We start from the raw sequence: 18987 nt of genomic DNA, 5'->3' as shown, positions 1-18987 counted from the left end.
GATTTTTATCTTAGCCTGCTGGACAAACTTTCCTCATTCCTGAAGAAGGGCTTATGCCCGAAACGTCGATTCTCCTGTTCCCTGGATGCTGCCTGACCTGCTGCGCTTTTCCAGCAACACATTTTCAGTTCATGTATCAGTCTAAATGTCTCTTAAATGTGCTGTCAAATCTGCTTTGATCACCTCTCCTGGCAACACTTCGGTATTTGTTGATTATTCAATGTGAAACTATCAATTCACAATGTCTGTACTGTGTCAATTTTTTTTCAGAATGTTGCATATGGTACACAGTTACATGATGCAGGGATGATCTAGAAATATGCAACAATAAAAATATCATAAAATCAATCTCATTTATATCACCATACAGGTATCAATAGAACACAGCAATAACAGAAATCTTTTTTGTTTTGCAAAATTGAATAGTCAATTTAATCTAAATATTTGGTTTGAGACCAACATCAGCTTCTAAGAAAGGAGTGTATGAGACTGAATAACAATGGAATTTCCAGCATGGTCCTGATTCCATAAATAAGGGGAGATGATGGCCTAGTGGTATTATCACTGGACTATTAATCCAAAGATCCTGGTAATGTTCTGTACAATCCAATCTAGATTCCAATCTAGCTATGGAAGATGGTAAAATTTGAATTCAATTCATATCTGGAATTCGGAGTCTAATGGTGACCAATTTATCATTGAACATTGTTGGAAAAGCCCATTTGGTTCATGAATGTTCTTTCGGAAGGAAATTCCCTGGTCTGGCCTACATGTGGCTCCGATATAGTTGACACTTAACTGCCCTCTGGGTAATTAGGGATGGGTAATAAATACTGGCTGGCCAGTGACCCACATCCTGTGAATGAATTTTTAAACAATAGGCTCAGTTCAAATTCAAAAATGGTAAACTTTCCTTCTCAGCTGTGAATGGCTATCTGAAGAGTTTCACTTATGCAAAGGAACGATAAACATCAACTTGACGGATTTGAATGGAAAGTAATATCACAATGGGCCCAACACAGCTGGCCACCATTCAACCGAAGGTGTCTGCACCAGTTTGCTGAATGATCTATTGACTTTGTTCCGTATTCCTACCTTCATCATGTAATTCTACACATTCTTCCTTTTCAATCTCAGTCTCTTTTGAATGCATGGATTTATCCACTAACATTTTGGTTGTGAGGAGGGAAAATAGCAAACTGGAAATTCCATTCTGCTTGAATGCCCTCCAGTCCATTGATCTTTTAATTTTCATTTTATAATTCATTTTATTCTTTGATAATTGCTGAAATTCAATACCCTTTATTATTCTTGCAGTAATCAGAAGACAGAAAATCTTAAAAATAAACTGTACTGCAAACGTAACTTGTAGTTTCACGAACAAAGACAGAATTACAGAATTTCACCTGTTATAGTAAATGTAACATACGTAATCACAAATAGAATGTGAGTTAAAAAGCAAGAGAGGCAGAAAGCAGAAGTCGTCAAGCAGATACAGTTCTCTGCCAGAGACAGCCTTAAATTAAATAAATGGTAAATCATACTCTTGAACAACTGCCAGGAAGTATACTCTCCAAACTAATTTGTCAGCACAAGCTCATAAAAAATCAGATCAAGAGTAGGCCATTTGGCCCATTGAGAGCGTTCTGCTATTAAATATAATCATAATTGATCCGATTGTAGCCCTTAATTCGACTTTCCTACCTGCCACCATAGCCCTTTGACTCCTTGCTGAACAAAAAATCCATTGAACATAGTTTTAAATTTATTTAGTGATCCAGCCTCAGCTGCTGTCTGTGGTAGAGAATTCCAAAGACAAATGATCCTGGCACTCTGGGAGAAGAAAGCCCTGCTCACCTTAGCTTTTAAAGGGAAGTCCCTTATTTTTACATTGTGTCCAATAGCTTTAAATTCCCCCAGCAGTACCCTCTCAAATCCCCACGGAATCTTACATGTTTCAATAAAGTCCACTCCTATCCTTCTTAACTCTAATGAATATGGGTCCAACCTGCTTAACAGTTTCTCCTAAGATAACATCGACATTCTAGTAATCAGTCTAATGAACATTCTTCAAACTGCTTCCAATACAATATCTCTCAATAACTACAGAGACCAAAATTATACACCTGGTGTAGTCTTCCATCGTAGAAGTTTCATAAAACTGTTGTACTTTTATGCTCCAAGCCCCCTTGTAATAAAGGCCAACATTCCATTTGCCTTCCTAATTACTTGTTCTTCATGCATGCTAATTTCTTGTGATTGATGTAAAGATTCCTTTGTGTGGCAGTGTGCTTGCATCTCTTCATTTAAATACGTTTCTATTTTTCTTGCCAAAGTGGACACCTTCACATTTTTCCAGATGATATTACATCTGCCAGACATTTGTCTACTCACTTATCCTGTTTATTGGTATATCCCTTTTGTGACGATGTGAGAGGTCCTGGGTTCAGATCCCAAATGAACCCCCAAACTATAATGACACTGGGTAAACCCTCCTGCTTAATTTAAACCAGCAAAGATTTATGTGCAGTAATCTGTGAATATTTCAGAGGTCAAGAACTATTTAAAGTAAAAATTAACAAATTTATTTCTTGAAGTATAGCAGAGAATAATTAACTAACACCTATTTACAACTCTTTCCTCTAACCTAACTTTTACATTCCCTTCTATAATACTAGTCCGACAAAGCCCCCAGTTAAGATTTACCAAAAATTGAAGTTTTTAAAACCAACCAGCTGTTGAATCTTCTATTTGGATCTTCCTGTGTCTTCTTTTCTTCTTCTTTGGGATTTTGCTTCACAGGTCACAGATTGATAAAGGTACCTTTAAGAAAGCTATTCTCCAGACAGTCTGCAGATGTCTTTGGCTCAGCAGTTCTTCTCCCATTTGTTCAATTTTTCCTGGTCTTATACCCCAAAGCATCGGATTGTGTCATTGACTTTTAAGATTGTCAATATACAAACTTCAAACTTGATTGGAGTATGTTTTTTGGGGGGGATGTAATTTAAACTGATTGGCCTAATTCAAATTTGTTTTTAATCTCCAAGCAGCCACCTAATTTAGCTTTTGACCAAGTGTTACATTAATACCTTATTCAGACTAAAAACAGGTCAGGTAGTTCTGCTAGCTTTTAACTCACTTAAAGGTACAGTACACCCAAATATTCATAACACTTTAACAAGGTTATTTTGTCCTTGAGATATTTTTGTTTTAAGAGAGATTGGAAAGGCAGAGGTGCTGAAATGTCTGGAAAGAGCCCAGTTTAAGAATGGCAAGGGAATGGCCAGATCTCTCAGTTCAGGTTTTTTCGAGTTTGGTTTAGTTGTAGCAGTCACAGAAGCTGCTGCAGTGCAAAAAAAAGTTCCATGCTTCAGCAAATGATCCCTGGCTGACTTTTCTCTTTGAAGTCTCTCCTGCCTGGAAGAACTCGTGTTTGAATTTACCTTTTGCCAAGGGATGTGTTTATAGGATTTTACAGCAATTGAAACAGTTCCTTAATTAAGTTGTTGTATTGAGTCGGTTAAAGTTTTCCAATAGTTAAATTATTCCAAATTCCATTTACTTTTGTTTGTGTTTCAACTGTTCTGTTTATATGAATCCTGTTTTGCTTAAGGCTGAGTGGTTTGACCAGCTACATCATACCTGGAATATCCATGCCACATCTGCCTTTAAAATAAGAACAGTTAAGGTATCTTCTTAAATTTTTTTGAGGGGATCTGACCTGATCTATAAGACTTGTAGCCTCGTTGTATTCTCCTCACAATTTGCATTCTTCCCAATCATTATGTCATCAGCAAATCAGGTTACCTTATAGTTATTCAGTAATATGGATCATAATTCATTGCCATAACTGATCCCTGCAATACTCTAGTGGTTACAGTTTGTGAAGCTGAAAATGATCCATTTATTGTGACTTTTTGTTTCCTGTTCGTAGCTAATCTTCTATCTCTGCCAAAGCACCAGCTCCAACACCATGAGTATGTTACAGATGCAGGAGCTGGGGCATTTTAAGAATCTTAGAAATTTTGGAGGATTACAATTTATGAATCCATTGTCTCTTAGCTACTTTATTTAAGACTTCCAAGGGAAGTGTCAGCCTTCAGTCATATTAATATACTTCGTACCTTTAATCCAAATGATTACGAATGTTATTAGATTGCTCTTTCCAACTTCTATCCTGCTTTTCCACACTGCTGGGATTTTGTTTTTAGTCTTCTGCTGTGAAGACATACGAATTATTTGTTCTACGTCATTGCCATATCATTGTTTCTCTTTATTCACTCCCCAGTTTCACCTTCTAAGGGGCCAACACTCAATGTTGTTTCACTGTTTTATGTACTTGTAGAAGCTTTCACTGTCAGTTTTCAGATTTTTTTTTTACTTTCTCTCATGTTACAATGTCTCCTTTTTACTTAGTCATTCTTTTCTAGTTTGTAAAATTTTCCCAATTCTTCGGGCTTACAAAGAAGCTTTGAAATATTGCACAGTTTTTTTCCTAATGTGATACCACCTTTTACTTTTTTCGTTTGCAATGAATAAGATATGCTTCTGTAGACAGGTTTTCAAGGGTTATTGTTGTTGAGAGCCATGAAATATTTCCTTAAATGTCTACAACCACTTCCATTCCTAATAGATCATTATTAACCTTTCAGTTAACCTTTTAACCAATTAACCTTTCAATCCCCACTAACTTTTACCACTTCTTTCTTCATCCCATTGTAATTGCCTATATGTATGTTTCAGATAATAATGTCTAAGCAATATTTCTGATTGTTAAACTGAATGTCAAGTTCCATTGTATTATGATCACTTTTACCTCAAATATCCTTTTCCATTAAATAGTTTATTAATCCTGTCTCATTACACATAACTGTGTCTAAAGTTTCATCTTCCATGGATAGTTCCAGAATTTTTTGTTTACAAACTGTCTTGAATAGATGTAATTAATTAATTAATTGTCTGGACTATCATTACCATTTGACTTGCCCAATTTATATGCAGTGTTTTGCTTACAAACTCCATTATTTCTGGACTTATACTCTGTTCTACTGATTAGCTACTATATGAACATAAGACCATAAGACATAGGTGCGGAAGTAAGGCCATTCGGCCCATCGAGTCCACTCCGCCATTCAATCATGGCTGATGGGCATTTCAACTCCGCTTACCCGCATTCTCCCCGTAGCCCTTAATTCCTTGTGACATCAAGAATTTATCAATTTCTGCCTTGAAGACATTTAGCGTCCCAGCCTCCACTGCACTCTGTGGCAATGAATTCCACAGGCCCACCACTCTCTGGTTGAAGAAATGTCTCCGCATTTCTGTTCTGAATTTACCCCCTCTAATTCTAAGGCTGTGTCCACGGGTCCTAGTCTCCTCATCTAACTGAAACAATTTCCTAGCGTCCACCCTCTCCAAGCCATGTATTATCTTGTAAGTTTCTATTAGATCTCCCCTTAATCTTCTAAACTTCAATGAATTCAATCCCAGGATCCTCAGCTGTTCCTCATATGTTAGATCTACCATTCCAGGGATCATCCGTGTGAATCTCCGCTGGACACGCTCCAGTGCCAGTATGTCCTTCCTGAGGTGTGGGGACCAAAACTGGACACAGTACTCCAAATGGGGCCAATTATAAAAGTAATTCTACCAGTGACTTATTCCCTTTGCTGGACATTATCTCCACCCAAACTCATTCTACATTTTTGTCATCTGAACCAAGATACACTTGCATTGCCTTACTAGGCTCATTCCTGACTAACAAAGCTACACCAGTACCTTTTCCTTTACTGATACCCACCCAAAGTCATTCAGAGAGTTAGGTGGTGATAAACCAGTTTGAAAATGCTGAGGACACCTTAGTATGAACACTTGATGTTGTAAAACTGATTAAATAAGTTGGATGTGTGAAGCAGATAGTCTCCTCTGGAAGGGAACAACTCCAGCAGAATATTTTGAATCATAGGTTAGGGTGCAGCTTTTCCTGGCTGTGGCTCAAAAATGAGAGCATTATCTCTACATTGGACTTAATGTGCTACAGTGAGGCAAACTTACCAAACCATACAATACAGGGGGTCATTCTACCACCAGCAAAATCATGCAAGGTCACAAAATCACCCTTTACCTTTCAGTTGTTCATGATAGTATCATTTGGCTGCCTATTTCCATGGACCTCCTGTTGTTCTGCCTCACATCCAACTCTTGAGAAGATTCTCCATTGGCAGAAATGCTTCAGAATGTTACCTTGACATGGCATCACTTTGTATTTTCTCTGTCTTCCCACCTCCAATCTGCCAGTTTGGAAAATTCAGATCTTGTATCAATTTTTTACACTATGCACTGAGGAGTACCAATTAGGTTTCATGCTTTATACTTCCAGTATTTCCTTGAACCTTTGGCTTTGAGGAATGTATTCTGAGAGACATTGAGAAAGCATGCCCAATCTCATTACCAACCCAATTTTGAAATCTGTCGTGAGTGAGATGTAGCAATGTTTTTCATTGTACATATCATATAATGGTCATAGCTCCATTGTTGCTGAGATTGTTTTGCTAATTTTCCATGAGCTGTGTGTGACTTTTCGAAGAAGTACAGTCCTATTTTAAAATTCTAATGTCAGTAATGAGAGTGGAGCTACAATAGTGACAGTGTACCAAACTAGATTGTAAAATAATCAAAGGTATACCTTGTCAACCAGTGCAGTACATTTTATATTCTGCAAGGGAGAAGACCTTCTAAACACTAATGGTGAACAAATAAAGGCAGTACCCAGAAGTGTGGAAATTTGTGACTGCTAACCATTCTCAAACTTGTTTCCCAGACTTGTTTGATGATGCGCCCCTTTAAAATTAATTTCTGCTGAAACAAACTGCCTTCCAGCTCTTCCATTACTTTACCTGATTGTTATCCTCATCAAGCACAACTAAAAAGAAATGCCTTATTTACATTGAAAAGGTCAATGTCTTCTGAGGATTGTCAATCCAAAAACTTTCTCTTTGCGCAGAACAACACAACAATCAGATGATTAGAACCTAGCCTAAACACTCCAGGGAATATTTGCTTCACCACAGGAATAAATAATTCCTCACAAACGTTAATTAAATGCTATGTGTGCTTAATTTAGAATTACATAGCTATAACGTGTTTATAATGGGTGGAAATAAGCAATGCGCCATGATATTAATTAACCATTTCCAAAATATGTGCTCTCAGAAATACAGTTATTAGTTGGAATATGATGAGAAGACCTGGGTCTTTTTCTTTAATCTTCAGGGTACTCAATGAATTGAGAAATGGCTCTTTGATCAGGCAGTGTGCTATTTTGATGTATTTTTGAATCATTGCCATGTGTATATTTAAACCTTCAGTGACAAATTTAAATCTCTCATTGCCTATCTCTTTCCTTTCCATATGCCCAAATACTTGTACCATTGCTGCTTTTATTCATGAAGTGAATGCAGGGGTGTGCAAGATACTCCCCTAGTATGAAAATGATCCATCTCATTAGATAGGATGGAGCGTGAGAGCTGTTTCCCCAGATAGTGAAGGCTGACACGAGTGGACATAGCTTTAAATTGAGGGGTGATAGATTTAGGACAGATAACAGGGGTCGTTTCTTTACTCAGAATGGCCTACTGGCAACAGTAGTAGACTTGTCGACATTAAGTGCATTTAAATGGACATTGGACATATATGTGGATAATAATGGAATGGTGTAGGTTAGATGGGCATCAGATTAATTTCACAGGTCAGTGCAACATCGAGAGCCGAAGGGCCTGTACTGTGCTGTAACGTTCTATGTTCTATGTTCTGTGTTCATCTCACCAACAGAAAATATTCTCAAACTTACCCACTTTGTTGATCTTTGATGACACTTAACAAGTGTAGAGAGACTAAATTTCACTAGTTTATATTTGTTTCACTGAAAGTAATAAAGTGAATTGCAAGAAATTAAGTCACTCCTGCTGTCACTTATTTCTGCATGTGGATGTATTAAAATGCCAAATGCAACATTTGTTATTTCTGTCATGGTGCAGTTACTTATTCCGACCTATGTACAATAAAGAGAATGACTATCATTTACCATTCCTTTCATGGATCATTGCTTGAGCCAACACTAGTTATTAAACCTTTCTCCAAGGCTGACTCTGATTTATGATGATTGTAAAAATGGCACTGTTTGCTTATGGACACATTTTTTTTTTTAGCTTTGGCGCCTTGACTGCTTTCATTGGCCCTGCACAGGAATTAATGGCTTATATGGTTCATAAATAACTAATGTATTGCACTCATTTGGATTATATTTCTGAAACAGTTTCAAAATTTAATGGAAGATAACTGTTTTGGTTGCACCATGTCTCTAGAGTAAAAGCTTTTCCATTCCTGAGTTCAATTATTGTCTTATCGAAGTGCTGTAAATGCTAGTGCTGGCTGCATAACTCAGAAATTAGTTTGCTCTAATAATAACAATTCAATGAACAAGGCTGTCTGGAAAAAAAAAGTTCTTATTAATGACAGCTGTTGGCATCCTTAGAGGGTTTCGGTAGGTCAAGTTTTTGAACAACAGCATAATCTGAAAACTCTAGTGAAAATTCGCATGCTTACTATTGAAGAATTGTAGTCAGGGGTTGCAGCTGGAGCTATTATCTTTCACAGCTTGGTTTTGGGATTATTTTTCTGATGTGAATTTTTAATTCTAACTTTATTTTAACTTTAAAAACACGTGAACCAAAAATCATTGACAATTCATTTGCTGTACCATTGCTACTTTTATTAACAAAGTGAATGCAGGGGTATGCAAGATACTCCCTTAGGCAGGAAGGTCTCTGTGAGTTGCAAGTGACTGACAGCCACTGTTTCTGGATTCAGGCCTTTGTGCAAAGGCCACTGAGCCATAGTTGCTGTCTGCTCCTTTACCTCATTAAATATTTAATCCAACGTCTGCATATTGGAGCAGATGGGCCACATTTTGTATTATTCATCATGGAGGAGCTATTGGAAGATACCTTACAATCAGGTCCGTCCAGAGTTTGACTCTATCAACTGTTTTCTGTTGATATCTGGTATCATTACTATCTTATCTGCATTAGCTGCTTGTGAAACAGGTATCTGTCAAAGACTGTTATGAGTTGAAAGTATGGTTTGGAGATGCCGGTGTTGGATTGGGGTGTACAAAGTTAAAAATCTCACAATACCAGGTTATAGTCCAACAGGTTTATTTGGAAGCACTAGTTTTCAGAGCGCTGCTTCTTCATCAGGTGGTTGTGGAGTATAAGATCATAAGACACAGAATTTATAGCAAAATACATTTTGCTATAAATTCTGTGTCTTACGATCTTATACAGTACTCCACAACCACCTGCTAAAGGAGCAATGCTCCAAAACCTAGTGCTTCCAAATAAACCTGTTGGACTATAACCTGGTGTTGTGTGATTTTTAGAGTTGAAAGTAATAATGCTTCAACTCCAAATATATAAACTTCAGACCAACATTCAAAATACTCAGGAATTCAACTGTAACATATGAAAATGATCATATCCACTATAACAGATGCACCGGGTACATTCCTGGGATGAGGGAATTGTCCTATGAGAAGAGATTGAGTAGACTAAGCCCATACATCCTGAGTTTGGAAAAACAAGAGGTGATTTCAGTGAAACACATAAAATTCTTAAGGATATGACAGTGTAGATGTTGGGAAAATGTCCAGAAATTGAGGTCACAATCATATAATAATGAGTTGAATATTATGACTCAGATGTAAAGAAATTTATCAATTTAGGTTTGTAAACTTTTAGAATTCTCTGTTACGATGCTCAGTTGTGAATATTCAAATCAGAGGTTGATAATAATTTGGGCAGTAAAGGTCCCAAATGATATAAGTACAGAGCAGGAAACTGCAGCTGAGGTAGATGATTGGCTGTGATCTTCTTTAATGGCACAGTGGTAGAGTGGTGTATTCTTACTATTTCTCCTGCTCATATGTTCTTATGTATCATTGCACATCTGGTGGCAATTATTCACCATTTGTTTACCTGTCAATTAGCCTCACTGTTTAATATCTAAGCAAGTTACTCAGACTTATTGGAATTCTGATTGGATAACCATCAGCTTCCAATCTCAGAGATCTCTTCTGCTTTAAAATCCAGTCTTCGCTGGTCCCCAGATGTGCCCACAATAGGAACTTATGGGCAGCGATTAGGACTAATTTTACCCTTAAGAGCTGATTGTAGCATAGTCTAATTGGATTACCACTGCAACCACCAGGGCTACTATCAGATAACCCAACAGAGAACAAGGTTTGAACATGTTTGAACAGCTTCCTGTTTTGTGTGCACAATGTCATATATTTTATCCATGTCACGGCAATACATATATGACACAAGTTTCTGAGTGTATAACGTGTTCATTCTCAAGAGTTTTAATCATGACTGCACTCATGCCTACAGAGTTATCATACAACACCAGGTTATAGTCTGATAGGTTTATTTGGAAGTACAAGCTTTCAGAGTGCTGCTCCTTCATCAGGTAGCTAGTCTAGCTACCTAACAAAGGAGCAGCATTTCAAAAGCTTGTACTTCGAAATAAACCTGTCAGACTATAACCTCATGTTGTGTGATTTTTTAGCTTTGTCCACCTTCGTCCAATACCAACATGCTTACAGTTCAACTTCCAATAGCTTCTGTGCTATCGGTTACCTTTGCTCTGAGTCCATACTCAGGCTAACTCATAAAGCAACAGTGACCATAGATCAATTACCGGATTCTCTCAATCCAACAAAGGACAAGTCAATGCCAGAGGTTGAACTTTCCTAGTCCTGGGTTAGTAGGCATTAAGGAGTTGGGGAAGAGACAGGGATCTTTTTAAATTGAAAGAGGATAGCAAGTACAGAGGCAGCTCATTGGGTGCCTCCCAGAGAAATGAGAACTGGTCTTGGACCAGCAAGGATACATTCAGGATTTGTGTTTATTTCTCGGTATCACAATTCCAACAGTGTCATGAAATTGCTGTCCTATAGTTTAGTCTAGAAGCTGCAGTTTCCTTTTAATTCAGAATCCATTTTAACAATTTGGTCATCTTATTAGTCATAAATTGTTGTTTACTAACTGTTCTGTGATTTGAACTAAGTAAACCTGAATATTTGTGCCGTTGAACATCTACATTTGTATCCTACTTGTGTTAATGAGGAGAATACTCCGAGATGTTCCCATGAGATATATTAGATATTTTGTTGAATCATTGCCATCAGATCATTTCTCACTGGAATAGAACAGATGGATCATTGAATGGTCTTATTTTAACAAAACTACTGCAGATGATTTTTTAAAAATCTGGCCTTATATATACAGCATCCCTTAATTTACAAAACAGAAACACAGCCTCTTCAACCCTGTCCCTTGGCAACAATTGTATTAAACTACAAATTAGAATGAGCTGCAGACTGCTGTTGGTTGATTCCGCATAATTTATCTTTTATCTCCTGTATAATTTCTTTACAAAGCATCAGGTGTTTAGTACTAGCTTAGGACCACAGAAGAATCAATAATGATATGCAATTGCCTGTATGCCCATCAAAAGCAAATAATCTCAAATTGAACTTCCCGTTTGGTACACTCTTACCTTGTGAGTGGATCAGTAGCTGGGACAGGATACAGGTAGATAGTCATCTTATAAAATGTCATTATTGCTCTTAATTTTCTTTTCCCCATGATTCCAGTACAATGATATGAGAATCTGAACCTAGCATCAATCTGAAACCAAAGCTCCTGATGAAGGGCTTATGCCCAAAATGTTGATTCTCTTGCTCCTTGGATGCTGCCTGACCTGCTATGCTTTTCCAGCATCACACTTTTTGACATGGGACAGTCAATGGCCAACAATGTGCAGAGAAGATAACAGGAAATTTAATGCCCACAATTTTAAGAGTGCACGAATGCCTCACAAACTCTGTGGAGAGGAAGAAATGAGACTTGGATTGTGAATTTTCTTGGATTACTGTTAACATCATGAAAAAAGAATTTAACCATCAACCTGCCCATGATTTCCATGGCAGAAATTGCAAAATGTGCACTATTAAAACGCATTGAGTACCAGCCTTACTTTAGTGATGTGTTTATTGATGTGAAGACCCACTTAACAGCAAGATTTATACTCCTGTAAAGCTACTCAACCTCTCTGGCTCAGAAATGGAATAAATGAAATGGAATCTCATCGCTTGAAGCAGTAAATTGTTCAAAGAGGTTTATAAGATATAGAATTCGAGAAAAACCTTACTTTCATTTTTTTTGTCTCTCTTCATGGACAGACAATATAAAATAAATGGTACAATTCTAAAGAGGATGAAGAAGCAGTAGAGCCTTGAGATATATCACTGAAGGTGCCAGACAGGTGGAGAAAGCAGTTAATAAAGCTTACAATCTCTTTAGTTTATTAATAGGAACATGAATACAAGAGCAAGGTGGTGATGCTGAGTTTGTATAAGCTGCTTGTTAGAATTCAGCTGGCTTATTATGTACAATTCAAAGTTTCACATTCTAGGCATTTTGGAATACACTGGAGAGAGTACAGAAATGGGATGCATGAATGGTTGCAGAAATGAGAAACTTCGGTTATGAGGATAGATTGGAGAAAATTGATAGTGGCTGGCTGGACCACATCTGGAGTGTCCTAAGAGGAGACGTCTGAGGAACCCTTGTATGGAATTCCTCCGATAACTGGATGCCTTCTGGGGCTACCCTGCCCCCTTATGAGGAAAGGGTACCTTGACTGTGCACCAGATTCCCCATCCCATAGTTGTCATACCTTTGGACCTGAGGACCAATGGCTGTGGGTGGAGGGGCACCTCTCCGGCAGACCACACCCTGAGGAGAATGGATCTGGACCTCCAAGACAATTGCCAAATTGTCCATGAAGGCAGCCAGATAGTTGCACTTTTGCCACTTATGAAACCATTGTGATTCTTCCTGTGCAGAGTGATCGAATCCCCGATTGCCAACACCGGAACATTCCTTTCACAGTCATTGGTGGAGCTGTCACAATGAGGTGCTCACTAGGTTTTGCCCCAACCCTTTCCAAGGCTAACATTCCAATCCAGGTGTCGGTATCTAAGCTGGTGGGAGGTGCAGGAGAAATCTGAGCTGGTGGCAGTGTAGAAGGCAGCCATGCCAATGCTTCCTCTGACATCTCAGGACCCTCAGAGGTTGAGGCAGTGGCTTCTGGGGAGCAGGCCATTTCATTGCACTGATGGCAGGCATTCCAGCAGTTGCCAGGTAGAGACAAGAGAGGAGGCATCAGCACCAGTGGTTGAAAGTAGTGTGCACCAAATAAGACTGACAGCAGGGTTACTGTGAGACTGCAGTGGAAGGAAGAGTGGTCTATTATCTACCTAGTTGATTCAGTACTGTAGCAAATTCAGCCCAAACTATCAAGGTCTGGTGTCACAGCCTCCTCCGCTGATCCTCTGGGAAGAGGATGCCTCTTCTTTGCACCACCTCCTACATGAGAGCATTCAGGTCCTCAACGATGACTTGCAGTACCATCTTCCCTTTCCCTGACATGTTCAGAATCTCACCATCAATGAGTAGTGCAGCTTTGGCATGCCAGTGCTTGTTAATACTGACCTTCTAAATACAGCCAAAGATGCCAGTCTTTCAGCGGATATCTGAGTAGCTAGTCATTTCAGGAATAGTGTGTTTTAACATGGGGGATAAAATCAGATATAAAGCATGCTCTGGGATTGAGATATGTAATTAATTGGTAAGATATAATGAGAAATCCTAGATTGGCCTCGCAGCAAGAATCTCTCCAAAGAACTCAATGCAACTGCATTATGCAAACAAAATGATAAGATTCACTTCAATGGTATTCAATGAGTTAGATTCAATACATGAACATACTTGCTTACCTATCATGGTTGACAAACACATCATGGTTTGTCCTACAATTATTTGGCTGGAGTGAAACTTACTGTTCCCTGATGATTTGGGCCAGTTCTCAAGAAAGTTGGACAGCGTATTTGAGAAGATTTCCTATTCAGTTCTTCTCTTTAAAAATCTGTTGTTTGTTGTCATTGCCTTGAGGTTGTTCTGCTTCATTGGGTAGATACTTAAATTGTTTGTTTGTGAATCTATGAAATATTTATGCCAAATATGGACTACATCTATCGGTCCTGGCAGAAACAATTTCTCAGAGTGGCAAAATAGAATTAATGTTCACTTTAGTCATCCTTTCACAAAGTACTTTTTTTTTATCAAGCCAGAAAGGAAAAATTCTACTTTTATTATATCCTTGGGCTAAGCTTAATGAAAACTAAACTTTTTGAGCAGTGAAGCAAGTTATCATGTTTGCTTGTGTTGCCAGTGGGCCATTCACAGGCAAGCTTTGTCAGCATGAAGCAATTATATTTCTACAGTGTTTTTTTTCTTTAATATTGTAAACAAATACATTAAGTTGAATGCAGAAGTCAGCAGCCAACCAGCTATGAAATCTATAAACAATAACGCAAAGTAAGAACTCAGTGGGCGGCACAGTGGCTAGCACCACTGCCTCACAACGCCAGGGACACCAGTTCGATTCCAACTTTGGGTGACTGTCGGTGTGGAGTTTGCACATTCCCCCCGTGTCTGCGTGGGTTTCCTCCCACAGTCCAACGATGGGCAGGTCAGGTGAATTGGCCATTCTAAATTGTCCATAGTATTAGGTGCATTAGTCAGAGGTAAATGGGTCTGGGTGGGTTACTCTTTGGAGGGTCAGTGTGGACTTGTTGGGCCGAAGGGCCTGTTTCCACACTGTAGGGAATCTAATCAGTTGATATTTTTAAGTGAAAATACAGATTACTGTTTGGCAATTGTGTAACTTCACCTGACGATGGAAGAGCGCTCTGAAAGCTTGTGATTTCAAATAAACCTGTTGGACTATAACCTGGTGTCATGTATATTCTGACTTTGTCCACCCTAGTCCAACACCAGCACCTCCACATCCTTATTCAGAACCAACATAGTCAAATTGCTTTGAAATTTGACAGGAAACATCTGGAAAAGGAAACAGACAGAGATTGACAATTGACAAATTTCAATCCAACGGAGGGAGGCTTCTCGGCTAATCCATAGAATGATAGATTCTCTACAGTGTGGAAACAGGCCATTTGGCTCAACAAGCCCACACCGACCCTCCAAAGAGTAAGACGCCCAGGCACACCATCCTGTGATCCCTGTGCTAGTCCAGAATGCAGGTCAATGTTGAACAATGCTGTGGCAAAGGTTTTGTAAGTGAACAGGTGAGAACACTCAGCTCCACCATTTGTGTCCTATCTTATGATCAGACCAGCTCCATATTTGTGCCATGAAGCATCATGACCACAAGCAACAACAATGTAGCCTTCTAATCAAGATTTAGTCATAAGTCATACGACACCAAGTTGTAATCCGACAAGTTAATTTGAAATCACAAATCTTCGGAGGGCTGCTCCTTCATCAAGATTTATGTTACTGTTTATTTTGTATGACCAGTATAGATGTGATGTAATTACTCATTTTCAGAAGATTATTGAAGTGATTTTATTATAGCTTGTTTCATATAAAGGTGTTCTGTTGTAGTAGTGATGTTTTTAATACGCAACTATTTATACTTTTAGAACAAACATTATTTATGACATTTCATCACAAAAAGCAGCAAAATCCAATCTTGATCAGTTCTCATTAATTCTGATGTGGTGGGAAATGACAACAAATGAGGTAGGGGTTGAGGGTGCTCTCCTCTAAATGGCCCTGAACCAAAATGTTTGTGAACAGTTTGATTTATGCCATTCTTTCATGGAAACTATCCTCGTTTCTTCGTACCATCACCTGAATGCCTCTTAGCTATAATCGAGGGAAGAGAAAGAAAAGAACTGAATTGGATGTAAGAAAATTATTAAACAGTATTAGCTCTCAGTAAGCTGAAGATGAGAGCATCCTGATATTTTGAATTGATTATTTTAACCGTTACTGCTTCCTGGTCAATGCTTATCCCTCGAGCAACATCTCTAAAAGAGATTCTCTGATCGTTATCTCGTTATTGTTTTTGGGACTTTACTGTGCTCCAATTAGCTGTGACTATAATTTAAAGTATTCCATTGATTATCAAGTGATTTGAACACACTGATATTGTGAAAGCTGCTAAATAAGTGCAAATCTTACTTTGCCAAAGATTTCAGAAGACCTTTAACAGAAGTCTTCACAGAGATCAATCACTTGTTGTGTGATTGAAGTTCAGAACTGCTATTAGGAAACACTTAACTTTTACCAGTTCAATGATACTTCAATTATCTTCCCAAGGCTGGAAACCCCTAGCCTTTTCTTGTTACTTAGTCCTGTGATATTAGCGATTGGCATTGTGGCCTTTTCTTACACCTCTAGAGCATTGTCATTACCGTGAGGCATCAATGACATGAAGTAAATGCGGCAAAGCACAATGGAGTTTTAGCTCCAGGCTACCTCAGATCTAAAGCTCGCTGTTTCTACAAACAGACAGCTAAAGGATTTGATAGCTGCTTGGCAGGTTAGAAGTTGTTTTGAAACTATCCACTCAACATTTATCTGCCAATGGATTGGATATAGAGACAGAAATAGATTAAAACGTCAGAAAATAACTCAAAGAGTCATAGAGTCATAAAGATGTACAGCACGGAAACAGACCCTTCGGTCTAACCTGTCCATGCCGACCAGATATCCCAACCCAATCTAGTCTCACCTGCCAGCACCCGGCCCATATCCCTCCAAACCCTTCCTATTCATATACCCATCCAAATGCCACTTAAATGTTGCAATTGTACCAGCCTCCACCACATCCTCTGGCAGCTCATTCCATACAACGTACCACCCTCTGTGTAAAAAAGTTGTCCCTTAGGTCTCTTTTATATCTTTCCCCTCTCACCCTAAACCTATGCCCTCTCATTATGGACTCCCCGACCCCAGGGAAAAGATTTTGTCTATTTAGCCTATCTATGCCCCTCATAATTTTGTAAATCTCTATAAGGTCACCCCTCAGCCTCCGACGCTCCAGGGAAAACAGCCCCAGCCAGTTCAGCCTCTCCCTATAGCTCCAATCCTCCAACCCTGGCAACATGCTTGTAAATCTTTTCTGAGCCTTTTCAAGTTTCACAACATCTTTCCGATAGGAAGGAGACCAGAATTGCATGCAATGTTCCAAAAGTGACCTAACCAAAGTCCTATATAGCCACAACACGACCTCCCAACTCATGTTCTCAATACTTTGACCAATAAAAGAAAGTGTACCAAACACCTTCTTCACTATCTTATCTATCTGCGACTATGAACCTGCATTCCAAGGTCTCTTTGTTCAGCAACACTCCCTAGGACCTTACCATTAAGTGTATAAGTCCTGCTAAGATTTGCTTTCCCAAAATGCAGCGTCTCACATTTATCTGAATTAAACAAAGATGTACCCAAAAGTTATTTATTTTCTCCTGTCAAATTGCAGAGCCTCAGAGTTTCTTTATAGAGTTTAAAAAGATGGTGTTGAACTGTGGACCTAAGTTCTGTCTCATGTGTGCCTTTGTTTTCTCTTCCAGTTCGAGATTTCGTCGAAGATGAATACTTTGAAATTACAGGAATCACAAAAGAACAGGCTGGAGATTACGAGTGTAGTGCATACAATGAGGTGTCATCTGCTGATGTACGAAAAGTAGAAGTAATAGTGAACTGTAAGTGGCTGACTTTTTAATTGGTTGGTAGATTTTAGTCAATTTTGTGATGTTCAAAATGCTAGAATTAGTTTGCTGAGAAATATGTTATTTGGCCAAATCCAGAATCAGTCTCCATTTGCTTTATCGAAATGTCCAAGACTTCAGAACACCTCATCAACAACCCTCATCCACCACCCCTCACCCAAACACAGTTGTCAACATTTAACGATCCCTTTAAAGATCCAGGATAGGGAACAAAAGGCTGCTCAGATGAAAAAACACGACTGCGTCTCTGTTTTTGACCTGTGCAGATACAGGTGTGAACCACAAAACTGATGGGTTTCTATTTAAGTGATACTGACATAATTTTTGAAGTGGCCATTTCAGAATGTCTGGAATTTTCATGGAGGTAGCCATATCTCCAGCATTGTGATGTGTATCAAAGATCAGAGATGGTAAAATTATAAAAAGTTTGCAAAAATGATGTTAACATTTCTTCATGGAATGATGTGGCGAAAGTTGTTTCAATGATGATTGAAGTGAATGATTGGGGAAAGTAAGTGACCATAAAATAATGTGATTGTTAGGTTGATACTTCTGGCAACTGTTGAGTTGTCAATTGAAAGTAAAACAGTGTAAAGTACAAGAGAATAGATAAACTCCGAAATAAAGTACATTTGTACTTTGTACAATGTTGAAAGATTATCTCACAGAGACATTCAGAACTAATTATTTAAGGTTCCTCCCACCCAACTGCTTTATTTCACTCTTCACAGACCAGCTCAGCCATCTGCTTGGCTATTTGTAGGCTGTGTTAGTCATGTGCATTTTTGAATTCTTTCAAAAGCATTAAAAATTCTGAATTGCCAACATTGTTTATTCACCTATGCTATGTAATGACTGACAGAACCTATAGCTTATTGTATTGCTTCTTCAAGTGACAGACTTGACATCTAAAGAGGTTTAGACTTTTCAATTGCCTATCAAGTTACATGTATTTATCTTAACAGATTTATGACCTTTCTTGGGACTTACAGGTGTTATTATAGAGCTTGTATGTTTATTTTTTTTTTCAGTCAAAACTGGATAAGTTTGTTACGTGAGGTAGGGAGGCGGTAAGGAGATCAATGGCTTTGGAGGTGAAGTGAAAGTAGTGCACTGAGAATAGTAAATAACAAGAAAGGAAGGTAGAGATAGGTGGGAATGAAAGGAGTAGGAACCCAATGGGATGAGGGCTAGCAAGCTCCACATTGTTGTTGATCTGGCGGAGTTGCTAATTGCAACTGGGCTAATGTTTCTTGGAA

The 18987-nt window shown here is 38.5% G+C and overlaps 1 protein-coding gene across 5 annotated transcripts in view; it reads left to right on the top strand.

Annotated features, from left to right (window-relative positions):
* The window catches only part of opcml (opioid binding protein/cell adhesion molecule-like), a 2226798-nt gene that overhangs the window by 2103262 nt on the left and 104549 nt on the right, over positions 1 to 18987 (top strand). For all 5 annotated transcript variants that reach the window (XM_043676830.1, XM_043676827.1, XM_043676829.1 and 2 more), the window contains one exon: positions 17570 to 17701. In XM_043676830.1, the coding sequence (XP_043532765.1) occupies positions 17570 to 17701 (132 nt within the window). The remainder of the gene's footprint in view (positions 1 to 17569; positions 17702 to 18987) is intronic.

The sequence above is a fragment of the Chiloscyllium plagiosum genome, chromosome 35 (genome assembly GCF_004010195.1).
Source record: "Chiloscyllium plagiosum isolate BGI_BamShark_2017 chromosome 35, ASM401019v2, whole genome shotgun sequence".
Classification (NCBI taxonomy): domain Eukaryota; kingdom Metazoa; phylum Chordata; class Chondrichthyes; order Orectolobiformes; family Hemiscylliidae; genus Chiloscyllium; species Chiloscyllium plagiosum.
This window is presented reverse-complemented; position numbering and strand designations above follow the sequence as displayed.